Source organism: Cololabis saira, chromosome 9 (genome assembly GCF_033807715.1).
Source record: "Cololabis saira isolate AMF1-May2022 chromosome 9, fColSai1.1, whole genome shotgun sequence".
Taxonomy (NCBI): Eukaryota; Metazoa; Chordata; class Actinopteri; order Beloniformes; family Belonidae; genus Cololabis; species Cololabis saira.
In genome coordinates, this window is record NC_084595.1 from 6,680,245 (window position 1) to 6,692,804 (window position 12,560).

Here is a 12,560-nt window from a genome sequence, read left to right on the forward strand (position 1 = left end):
GGTAAGAATTTGTCATCTCGCGGTAAAAACGATAAATTCCCGTTGATGACGTTTTTGTGTAAAACCGGATTTATGGTTCTGCGTTAAATCGACGCACAACGTACGTGAAGGAAGAAAGAAAGAAAGAAAGAAAGAAAGAAAGAAAGAAAGAAAGAAAGAAAGAAAGAAAGAAAGAAAGAAAGAAAGAAAGAAAGAAAGAAAGAAAGGAGCCTGAAAGAAAAAAGGATACATTCCCGTTGATACGTGTTTGTGTAACAAACATCTGAGTCATTCCAGTTTTGCAGTACAGGTGTAACTCATTTAATTGGTTTTAATCAATTCAATTTAATTGGTGTAGTTTAGTAGTATTTAGTATCTTTTAGAGCAGTGTTTTGGCTCCAAAGACTGAATGTGGTGATAGATTTATAGTTACAAAGGTGGAGTTGAATTGGTATTTTTTTATTGTCATTTTTATCGTTATCGGAATAAATGCCAGAAATTATCGTGAGAAATGTTTTAGTCCATACCGCCCAGCCCCAGTATTCGGCAGCATAAGCACTTTTTAAAATGTTTTCTTTTTCTGTAGACCAGCTTTTTCTGTAGACCAGGGATATCAGGGATATAAAAAAATTATAATAATATAAATTTTAAAAAAAAATTTATAAATCTCCTGAAAACAGGGCAGCTGGACTAACCATCTCAACAGACTATTCTGGAAAATGGATTGCCTTTCATAACTACCAATAGAAAATGTAGCTTATTGTTGTGCTGATCTGCGAGCGGGTGCACGTCCGAGCTCAGCGCCGCAGCTCAGTGCAACAGGTAAGACAATTGGACTGATAACAGCTCGAGTTGTTAACTTACAGTTAACAAAAATAGTCTCCTAAAGAAAACTTTTTTCCATCAAACAACTCTAAACCATTACAGATGGTGTTTGAATCTGAGTCACTTATTAATTAAGTTTAAGTTTATAAATAAGTGTTGTGTTGATCTGCCGAGAGGTGCGTCTGCAAGCGGGTGCGCGTGCATGTGTATGCGCGTGTCCGAACAAGGCGCCGCAGCTCAGCAACAGGTGAGACAATTGGACTGATAACAGCTCGAGCCAGAGACGATGAGATGACACGAGTTGTTCATGGCGTGCTGACAGAAAGGCAAGATTACAGGAATCACTTGGAATCACTGGAGAAAACGCGTGAAAAACCGGTAGCCTCTTTGGTCTTTTTTCCTCTTTCCCACGCGTTTTCTCCCGTGATTCCTAGTGATTCCTGTATAATCTTGCCTTTCTGTCAGCACGCCATGAACAACTCGTGTCATCTCATTGTCTCTGGCTCGAGCTGTTATCAGTCCAATTGTCTCACCTGTTGCTGAGCTGCGGCGCCTTGTTCGGACACGCGCATACACATGCACGCGCACCCGCTTGCAGACGCACCTCTCGGCAGATCAACACAACACTTATTTATAAACTTAAACTTAATTAATAAGTGACTCAGATTCAAACACCATCTGTAATGGTTTAGAGTTGTTTGATGGAAAAAAGTTTTCTTTAGGAGACTATTTTTGTTAACTGTAAGTGACTCATTTAAATTTATAAAGTGTTGTATGAGTTGTTAACTCAGTGGTTGACTCAGATTTAAATTAAAAAAAGTGTGTAGATTATTATTTTTTGTTAACTCTGTGAGAGACTCATTGTAATTATTGTTAAGAATAGAGTAGTATGATTAGGAAAAAAAATATTCTTTGGTAGGCTATTTCTTTTCTCTACTAAATTTGTAATTTTACATTGTGTTACCGGTGTTTTCATGTACCAACATGCAATTATGTTGACTTGAGTTATATTGATATTTGATTGACGTAAAAAAAATTATCCGGCCCCCTTAAGGTCTCATTTGAAGGAATGCTCTACCTAATATGAGTCTGACATCCCTGCTGTAGACAATGGTGTAGTGGAGAAATGGAATGAAATAACACAAATTAATTTGATGCATTTAGTCCCTCATGGTGATGTAAATAAGTGTTTTTAATACTGCAATTTGAAAAACACAAATTAAAGTATCCAGTGTTCATGAAACCATGTCCTTAATTCCAGAAAACAAAAGATTTTGTTCTGTTGATTAGATGCCACCCGTGCTCTCACTTCATGAAACTATGGGTGGATTAAATATCATTCAATCTGATACCACCCAATATTTTACATGTAAGGAATACAGAATTAAAACGTTACCTCATCCAGTTTGCTTTGATGACAGGGGAAGGAGAACGTGAATCCCAGCGGTAAGGACGCGCCTCTCATGCCCATGTATTCCAGGAAATCAGCAATGCAGTCCACAATATGGCTGAACAACTGGGACACAAATCACAAATGAAAATCATTCTTACCAGGATTTAATGTGCTATGTTCCCCAAAATAATAAAACTTAAAAAATTACAGTTTTGAACTTTTTCTTAGAAAAAATAAAAGGGTTTATTTGTTGAAAATACAATTGAAGATTGCTACTCTAGTACTATAAGCAGAGATGATGTGTTACCTCGTCCCCGGTGCCCTGCATGGTCTCCTGAGGGATGCTGTAGATCTTCTGGTGCATGTCAACCTTGTGCTTCGTCCCGCTGTGCAGACCCACTAGCAGCACCCGGAAGCTGGAACCCCCGAGGTCCAAACTTAAGAAATTTCCATCTTCTATTCAGGACAGAAGAGGCAAGAATCCTTAACAAATATATACGTGAAGAGACAGGATGAGACTGTTTTTTGGTTCTTTTTATTAGGGCCCGAGCACTTACAGTGCAAAGGCTTTATTGTATCTGTAGGAATTGTTCTCGTTTTTATTTTCCTCGTTTTTCTTCCCAAGAAATGAGGGCCTTTTTGCCCCGCTAAACGTGCCCCAAAAGTCACCAAATTTTGCACGCAAGCCAGGCCTGGGGAAAAATGTGATATTTCATGGTTTGCATTAATGGGCGTGGCAAAATGGCTCAACAGCGCCCCCTAGAAAACTTCGTGCCTCAAGCCCCACAATACGGTTTGACGTACATGCACCAAAATCGGTACACACCTGTATCATGTCGCAACTTAAAGAAAAGTGTCTTGGTGCCATGGCGGAAACCCAACAGGAAGTCGGCCATTTTGAATTAATTGTGTAATTTTGGCGCAGTTTATGCCATTTCTTCAGCCGCTTCTTCGCCTGAACCGTAACGTGCACCCAGGTGTGTTATACATCAAAATGTGCGTCTCCATCCTGCGACAGCGCGCATTACTTTTCTCAGTCAAAAGCGTTACCGTGGCGACGATAGATGCCAAAAAGCGTGCCCACCCTTCATCTGATTGGTCCATATTTGATAGTTCCTACTTTCTGCCATATTTTTTGAATGGTTTGATATAGAGAGTCGTGGGTGGTGTCATCGGACTTCGTTTTGAGTCCTTAACCTTTATTGGTGAAAATTGCACGCGCGAGGGCCCGTTCATCGCTGCTTGCAGCTTTAATTGGTGGTTGTTTTTTTTTTTTTTCCCTCCAATTGCAAAAGCAACACAACAATTAAATTGTTCTCTTATATTTACCAGTTCCGTCTGGGATGGATCTGACGTAGGTTGGAAGCATCTTGACACTCGTTTGCTCGCGGCTGTTCTTGGACAAGCCTCGCGCCATCCCCTCCGCCATTCTCCTTTTCACTTCCAGCAATTGTTCGCGACTCAAACGCAGGGCGTCCAGGATGCGCTGGCGCTCCACGTGCTGCGCAGCGAGGCGGTGGGCGACCGCCGTTACCATGGCTGAGCCTTTCCCGCTGCCGTCCTGCGACAGCTGGAAACGCACGTCACAATCCGGCACAAGTCGCCGCAACATTTTGTTGAGCCTCCTGGGGAATCTGTAGGACAGAATATAATGTCAGGTTATAAGTATTTTGTGCTGTCCCATTATGCTGTAAAGTTTATCATATTTGAGCTCTTCCAAGTACAATCCCAAATAAAAAAAAAACTAAACAGCAACAACACTTGAGGCGATTCTACACGTGAGATTTAAAACCTGTAAAAGCTTTATAAACAATCAAAGTGTGGTAATGCACTGCAAAAACTCAAAATCTTAACAAGAATATTATTTATTTCTAGTTAAAATGTCTCATTTTTAGTAAAAAAAAAAAATTTCATTAGACTTAAAACAAGACTCATCACTGGAAAAAACAACAATTTTCACCTGTTTCAAGTAGATTTTCACTTAAAATAAGTAGAAAAATCTGAAAGATTTTTTTCCTTGTAATGAGAAGATACATCTTGTCCCACTGGCAGATTTTTTCTACTTATTTCAAGTGAAAATTTACTTGAAACAGGTGAAAATTGTCAAATAAGTTATTTTTCTGGTAATGCCTCTTGTTTTAAGTGTAATGAGATTTTTTGACTAAAAATGAAACATTTTAACTAGAAATAAGACTAATATTCTTGTTAAGATTTTGAGTTTTTGCAGTGTGCTGAATTTTGAAGACAATGTTTAGATATATGTGTTTATTTTGGCATATATGCGAGTACACTTGAGCACCTTTGTGGGATTTGCAAACCCACACTTGTGTTAAACTTCCAGGTATGAAAGAGCAAGGTGAATTGTCTGGCTAGGTTTTGGCCAAGATTTGAAATTCAGCAGACTAACCTCTAATTATGTAAAAGAGGTTTGTTTAGACAGTACAGACCAAAAGTTTGGACACACTTCCCCATTTGTTTGAATGAGAAGGTGTGTCCAAACTTCTGATCTGTACTGTATATGTTCAGCTTATTAGCGATGCTCGTTGGTATTCTAGACGAGCACTTTAAATGCAGCTTTAGTAAACTATGTGCAGGTTAACTGAATTCCAGTTCAGTCAAGACGCACTTGTTAGGATTTCATGAAAATCGTCAAGAGGTCGAAGAGTCTAACACTGGGGGTTTTCTCTATATATGCAAAGTAATCTCCTATTTAGCAGTTCAGCTATAGGGCAGCTGCCTTCATGTAGTCACGGATTCAGCCTCGGTAGACGGCTCGACTGCTTGCTTTAGATGCAGATGTCAGGTAGTTCAAATACATACCATTTGTTAAGAAAAGACAATGGAGAGAAACAGATGTTTAGCATTGGGTGGTCTTATCTGCGTCCTGGGGTGGCACCCCAGGTGAGAGAAATAACAAAGGAGATAGAAGTGACACCTTTTGGGGGTCTTTTCCCGTTCCCTCCACCAATGAAAATCATTTGCAAAGAACATCCTCCTTTTAGAGTATAAAGTCAACTGGACTCATGAAAACGTGGTGCATTTCTCTCCGACTCACGCGGTCTGACAGAGGTGTACCCCGGCCGGAGACAAGTCTCCTCCGGCCGGAAAAACCTTGTGCTTGACATGATTAAAAGTTGTATTAACCTGTAACTTTATTCCACTAGTCTTTCTTGGTTCTCCAGACAAACGAACACGAGAATTCTTTCAATGGTGACCCTGAAACGTGATCTGGTTGTTTCCTGACTGTGGAATTCTGGAGAGGAGACCTGGAGGAAGTTTTCATGCAGACAACCAAAACCTGACTAGTCAAAATAAGGTAAGCAGAAACCGCTGATGAGTAGGAATTCTGCACATTGGATTTATCAAATTAATATTGGTTGTCTGATTGAATTCTTCCCAAGCTCATAAAGATTAAAAATAGGTTTTGTCTTTTGATATGTCATGCACAACGTTAATTTAGTCTGTTTTAGTTAAGTTGTGGGTTGGAGTCCATCAGGTCAAGAGTCCTGTAAACGCTGTATTTTTCTGTTTTAGTTTAGTTTAAGTTGTGGGTTGGAGTCCATCAGGTCAAGAGTCCTGTAAACGCTGTATTTTTCTGTTTTAGTTTAGTTTAAGTTGTGGGTTGGAGTCCATCAGGTCAAGAGTCCTGTAAACGCTGTATTTTTCTGTTTTAGTTTAGTTAAGTTTTATAATGCGGGTCAGAGTCCCCAGGTGGAATTCCTGTAAACGCTGTATTTTTCTGTATTAACGTGGTGTGAGACGCTCGCTGTATTATCACTGCTGGCGCGCCTGCAGTGATGTGTGTAAATCCTTCTGTTTAAATTTGGGGAAGTCAGAGAAGCACTTAAAAATACAGGTTTAATTCGGTCAGCTGTTAGTAGTTAGTAAGATAAATAAATAATTGTTTGTTTTTGTGGGTGGTTGTTTATCCGATTTGATTTGATGGTTCAGTGTATGAATTCATTTTATATGAGAACAGAATTCCTGCTCCTGAACAGATCGGATACACTGTCAGGGATTTATTTTTTTTTGGGATTGGTGTAGTTAACAAAGGGTATGTTACTAGGGTGATGTATCCAGCTGTTAAATAAAGCTGGTGGAGAGTCGGGTTACCCTCAATGATTAAGCACACGGAGTGACTTCGTGTTGAAACTTCTTATCAGACGGCTCCATTCAGGGAAAGTAATCCATTTGCAGCTGGACATACCTAGTGTATAATTTTGCTTGTACAAATGTTGTCTACTAAAATGATCGATGTGTGGTCGAAGTGTGAATCCGGCTCTTTGAATCGATTCTGTATTCGACTCTGCTTAGTAGGAGTAGACTATAGTGGAATCAGAATATAAATACACATGTGTGTACACGTGATACCATAGGGAATAATAATATTAATGTCTTAACGTATTGATGAATATAGTGTGTCAAGTCCGTGCACGGCTGGGTAACTTTGTTTATGATTCTGAAGTTCAGATAATTTTGGGACCTCATCTGGAATGACGTTTACAGTGGTTAACCACACCGATGAGCAGACAGGAGGTTTTGTTTCTGGAAGTCTAAGCAATCCTGGGCCCATATACAGAGATTAGCAGTTTTCTGCCTTAGTTATTGGATTGCCTTAAACTACCCGTAACAAGCGACTCTCATGTCTTAAAACATTCTACTTGTGTTAAAAGTATTTAACGTAGTCAGAGATTCGATTACTTCAGATCATAAGTAAAGTTTGAACACATAAGGACACACTTAAATGAAAAGAAATGTCAAATAACAGAATTGTGTTGTCTATTATTGTTTTGCTTGTCATGTATAATGTATATCTGTTATTAATTTGCGCTCTCTCCCCCTGCGAGCCCCCCCCCCCCCCCCCCCCCTAATTTAAGGAGCCAGAAAGTTCCTTCAAGTCAGGGAGGAGAAGCCTCCTTACAGTGTGTCTACAGTGTATTCAGAATATTCTTGGAGATTTGTTCTCTTAATGTTTTGGTAAATGGAAAGGTGTGGTGGTATCAATTTGTATTGTAACGGCTGTGGTTGTTCTTATTTTATGCAGATGTTATATGTTTTTTTTTTTTTTTGGTTTTAGTAAAAAAAAAAAAAAAAAAAAAAAAAAAAAGAGGGTGGAGGATTGATGACCCAAAGAAATGTGGTGTGTGCAGTGTGTTAAGTAAAGGCTGCAGTGGTTTCTGTGGGACCTTGACTGGAAAGTTACCCCAGGTACAAAACCACAGAAATCAACGTCAGATCCATCTCCTACGCTGCTTCAATGTGCAGCACTGTCCGTCTTCAGGTCAAAGACGACAAAGCTGTGTCGGCTGATGATACGAACTTCATCTGAATACGAGGTGGGCTCTTGCACAAGACGCTGACGAAGAAAAGACTGATGGATAACGACCGGGTCTTCTTCTAAAAAGGTGCAACTGTATCTGTCGAAACTATGCTTGGACACTGGCGAAGGTCTACAGCTCTGTGGTGCAGCCTGTGGTGCTGAAAGGCCGAGGTTTTCTGCGGATGCCTGGTGTTGCAATATTGGGGTGATTATGGGTATACTGCACACACTCATTTCCTACTGTTTTGTTCCAATGGGTCATCGGTTTTACATACTTTTTCATAGAGCTGGTTGGATATTATTTTACGATTTTTTTTTTATTATTTTATTTTGTTTTTCGGGGGATTAGTTTGAAAAGATGGTTATCTGTCCAAAGTGTGCCCATGCCTGTTGAAAGAATAAGAAAAAAAAAAAAAAAAAAAAAAAATGGGGGGATAGTAGACAATGATAGTAGACAATGTTAATACGTCAGAGGAATACAAACTACTTGCATGCCATTTTTCTAATAACTAACATCTGTTGTTTAAAGTTGTTACAAAGGGGCAAGGCTCAACTAAGATTATAGACAGATATTACTGTACAACCTGTCCGTTCTGTTTTTTGAGACATACAGGGATCATGAAGTGGGTGTGCTTTCGTCTCCAGAAGAACAATGGATTATTTTTTTTGTTGTCGTAAACCTGGACACCTGGATTTCCCCATTTTTGACTGGGATGTATAACGGACTTTACACATGGTTATACTGATTTATTTGGTTTATTTGTGAAATGCTCATCCATTATGAGATGTGCAATGGTTTACAACATGAATATTCAGACTTCCACAGCTTTAAATGTATGATTGTTGTTGAATGTATTTGTATATTAATCTGTATGTATGGTTCTTGATATTTGTGGGTTTTTTCTTCTGTTGCTCTGCTTGTATCTTCACATCTGGTGGTCATGTGTAATATTGCAGGATTGGGACTCTGTTTTGTCTATACAGCTAAGCAGGTTGATCTATTTTATATGAAAAGGGGGGTACAAAAACAACACATATATTTTTATATCCCAGTGGACATTTTTACATGTTTGATTTGAAAAACATGAATTAATCATGTTTTGAGTGGAAATTGTTAGGATTTCATGAAAATCGTCAAGAGGTCGAAGAGTCTAACACTGGGGGTTTTCTCTATATATGCAAAGTAATCTCCTATTTAGCAGTTCAGCTATAGGGCAGCTGCCTTCATGTAGTCACGGATTCAGCCTCGGTAGATGGCTCGACTGCTTGCTTTAGATGCAGATGTCAGGTAGTTCAAATACATACCATTTGTTAAGAAAAGACAATGGAGAGAAACAGATGTTTAGCATTGGGTGGTCTTATCTGCGTCCTGGGGTGGCACCCCAGGTGAGAGAAATAACAAAGGAGATAGAAGTGACACCTTTTGGGGGTCTTTTCCCGTTCCCTCCACCAATGAAAATCATTTGCAAAGAACATCCTCCTTTTAGAGTATAAAGTCAACTGGACTCATGAAAACGTGGTGCATTTCTCTCCGACTCACGCGGTCTGACAGAGGTGTACCCCGGCCGGAGACAAGTCTCCTCCGGCCGGAAAAACCTTGTGCTTGACATGATTAAAAGTTGTATTAACCTGTAACTTTATTCCACTAGTCTTTCTTGGTTCTCCAGACAAACGAACACGAGAATTCTTTCACACTAATAATTACATTAGAAGTAAAGTTACAGCAGTTAGTGACTGCGTTTACATGCAGTCAAAATTCGGGTTATTGCTAATATTCCGGTTACTGAAACATTTGGAATATTCCGTTAACATGGTAATTAATCATTCGGGATATCTGGATCAAACCAGCGATGAGCGGAGAACGTCTTGACGCAATTCCTGTCATTTCCGCTTCTTCTTCCTGTATCCAAATTCAAATGCTGCTTCGCGCAACTTTTCTCTCTCCTTCTTGTAAATCTTCTATCCCGGTACTTTCTACCGTCTACAAATGCAGAAATGTTCATATCCTTCATTACATTTATGAAGTGATTAGTCTCCTCCTGGTCTTGTGTTTCTCCGTGTTTATAAGAACTTCCTGGACTCAAAAGACCAGGATTCCTTGTGAACAGAGCATGTGCAGAAAACAAATTCCTGTTCCGTTTGATGGGGATATTCCGTTTGGCGTTTACATGACCCAATATTCAGGTTTTAAAAGGAGTAACCCAGGGGTCATATTGGGGTTTTTAAAAACCGGAATATGAGCAAATTCTGGTTATTCAAAGGGGTCATTGGTGTTTACATGGCCGTGCAAATTCGGGTTATTGCCAATATTCGGGTTTTAAAAGGGTTATTGACTGTATGGAAACGCAGTCAGTGATGCATTGATGTGATAGTGTTCCAGTTCACTTACTCTGGGTGATTCTTGTAAACTGAGCCATCCACTCCAATAGTGGTACGCAACTTTTCAGCCGCTTTGTTATCCCTGATCTGTCGCAGCAACGCAGCGAGAGTGGCAGCGCATAAGTGTGCTGCTCGCGTTGACACTATCTGGCAGACCTTCCGGATAGCGATGCAGTCCTCCATGGATGGCTCTAGGCCGAGGCCGCGGAGAACCTTCTCAGCACTCGCCAGGCCTTCCTCATCGCTGCACGGAAAGCAGAAAAAGAAAAAAGAAAGAAAACACAACCATCACTATACCAGTAATTGCCTTAAACCACATGTACCATCTACTCTTTAGTTTCACCAACGCATCTACAGCAACTGCAAATAATGGAAGGAATCACAGCTTCTAGGAAGGTGCTAATCCTTAAATGCTGAATACATTTTCACTTTTTGAACACTATTATGAATGAATGAATGAATGAATGAATGAATGAATGAATGAATGAATGAATGAATGAATGAATGAATGAATGAATGAATGAATGAATGAAGTTTATTCAGTCAAGACAGCACAAAAAACAACACAACACCAAAAAACATTGTGCACAGCATTAACATTTCACACAAAACCAATAATCATGTGTTTAACAATGACTGTAAAGGCAGAAGCAAACTGTTTATAAAAGCCTATCCTACATTATCAACTTTCTTTTTGTGGCTACCGACCTCCAGAAAACCAAAAAGAGAATAGAAAAGCAAAGAAACAACAGAAAAGCAAAGAAACAACAAAAGGCAAAGAAACAACAGAAAAGCAAAGAAACATTAACAGATAGTCAATCGCACGTATAAGCTTCAAAAATGGCGTTACAAACCACATTTTCTGAAAAACCAAAAGAGAATGACATGTTTTTAAATGTATGTTGGCATCATTCCAGAATTTAACTCCAGTAATGGAGACACATCTCCTTTTCATACCTTTTTTAGCTTTTTGTACAGTAAAATTGCAGACATCTCTAAGATTATACGGAGTCTCCTGAATTGAAAAGAACCTCTGTATTGAATCAGGGAGCATTTTTGATTTTGCTCTGAACATAATTCCCCTTACTTAATAAGCAAAATAAAGGCTAATTTAAAGCTACTGGTTTTTTAGTGTATACTGACTGTTTAGCGATAGTGATATGCTTTTGGATTAAAATTAAACTGGCAATGTTTTAACTGTTATTGATCAATACCATAAACAAATGAAATTATTATTTGTTAAACTGTAAGGAATCCTTTGCAAGGTCTCCTTTTCGAAGTAAATATGTGTCACTAGCATGTGAATTAAAAATGCCACTGAAAATGTAATGTATGTATGTACCGGTATTTACTTTTTCAGTGTTAAAGTATATTTTAACTTAAAAAAAATGTCATTGTCATGATTTCTACATGGTTGAAATTTTACTTGTTATTTTCCCTTTAAGCTTAAAAATTCACATTGTTATTTCAAAGTTATATTTTCAACAGTACTCCATTTCACTAAGCTTAAAGTATCTCTATACGGGGACTATACGTGTGCATATTCATGAGCACAGTCCATGTCATGTTGCATTTAGAAAAAAAATCTGCAGCATTTTTGAGGAAGATTACTGGCTATAGCAGATACAGTAAAAACGCTGAAAGGAAGGAGCTGAAAATAAATGGTTTAGAATGCAAATAAGTCTTTCCTGATGTCTGAAAAAACTACTTGTGCATTTGTAGCTGTGGCGTAGCCACGGGTGTGCCAGTGTCACCCACAGAGGCAACATGTTCGACTCAATCAATCAATTTATCAATTTGTAAAATCTGCCGTCAGACTATGCGTTGTGATGTGTGGACGTATCGCGCACCGAGCAGGCATTTTGGACTTGGTTTGGAGGAATGTGAGTTTGAATTGACTGTTTGGGCAACTCATCAAACTGAAAGTGGAGACATCAGTTCCCGTCTGTTGGTGAAGTCTTAGACTCCTGAGATAAAGATGTTTTTCCCAGTATTAACTGTTTGCTTTGTATTCTGATATCATGTGCTGTTACAAGTTGCCCTTTTTCAGTTAACAGGGTTAAATCCATCAGAAAAGCTTCAATGCTCACAGAGAGACTGAATAGGATCTCGTTGCTCATGTTTGAAAAAGATCTTCCGGAGATACTGGACTGGAAATTAATAAACGCGTTCAAGGCCAAGGCTCGCTGTCCTTACTTTTAAATTGAGAGCTTCAGGTCGTTCTCTTTTACTCTGCCGCTTTGCTTTGCTTTGTACAACCTTAAGAATGTTTTAGTTGCCTTTTTATGGAGCTAGAACAGTCTCATAATTCGCAAATGCACACACCGTTTCACAAATGCACAGGACAAAATTCACAAATGCACACACCAATTCTCAAATGCCCAGGACAAAATTCACAAATGCACACACCGATTCGCAAATGCACACACCGATTCGCAAATGCACACACCGATTCGCAAATGCACACACCGATTCGCAAATGCACACACCGATTTGCAAATGCACAGGACAAAATTCACAAATGCACAGGACAAAATTCACAAATGCACAGGACAAAATTCACAAATGCACACACCGATTCGCAAATTCACACACCGATTTGCAAATGCACACACTGATTTGCAAATGCACACACTGATTTGCAAATGCACAGGACAAAATTCA

General features: G+C 39.1%; 1 protein-coding gene across 1 annotated transcript in view; it reads right to left on the reverse strand.

The window, feature by feature from the left end:
• Positions 1–12,560, reverse strand: part of hk2 (hexokinase 2) — a 75,735-nt gene that overhangs the window by 22,338 nt on the left and 40,837 nt on the right. The window contains exons 9-12 of the mRNA XM_061730360.1: positions 9,907–10,140; positions 3,527–3,831; positions 2,505–2,653; positions 2,201–2,320 (exon numbers count right to left, since the gene is read on the reverse strand). Of these exons, the coding sequence (XP_061586344.1) occupies positions 2,201–2,320; positions 2,505–2,653; positions 3,527–3,831; positions 9,907–10,140 (808 nt within the window). The remainder of the gene's footprint in view (positions 1–2,200; positions 2,321–2,504; positions 2,654–3,526; positions 3,832–9,906; positions 10,141–12,560) is intronic.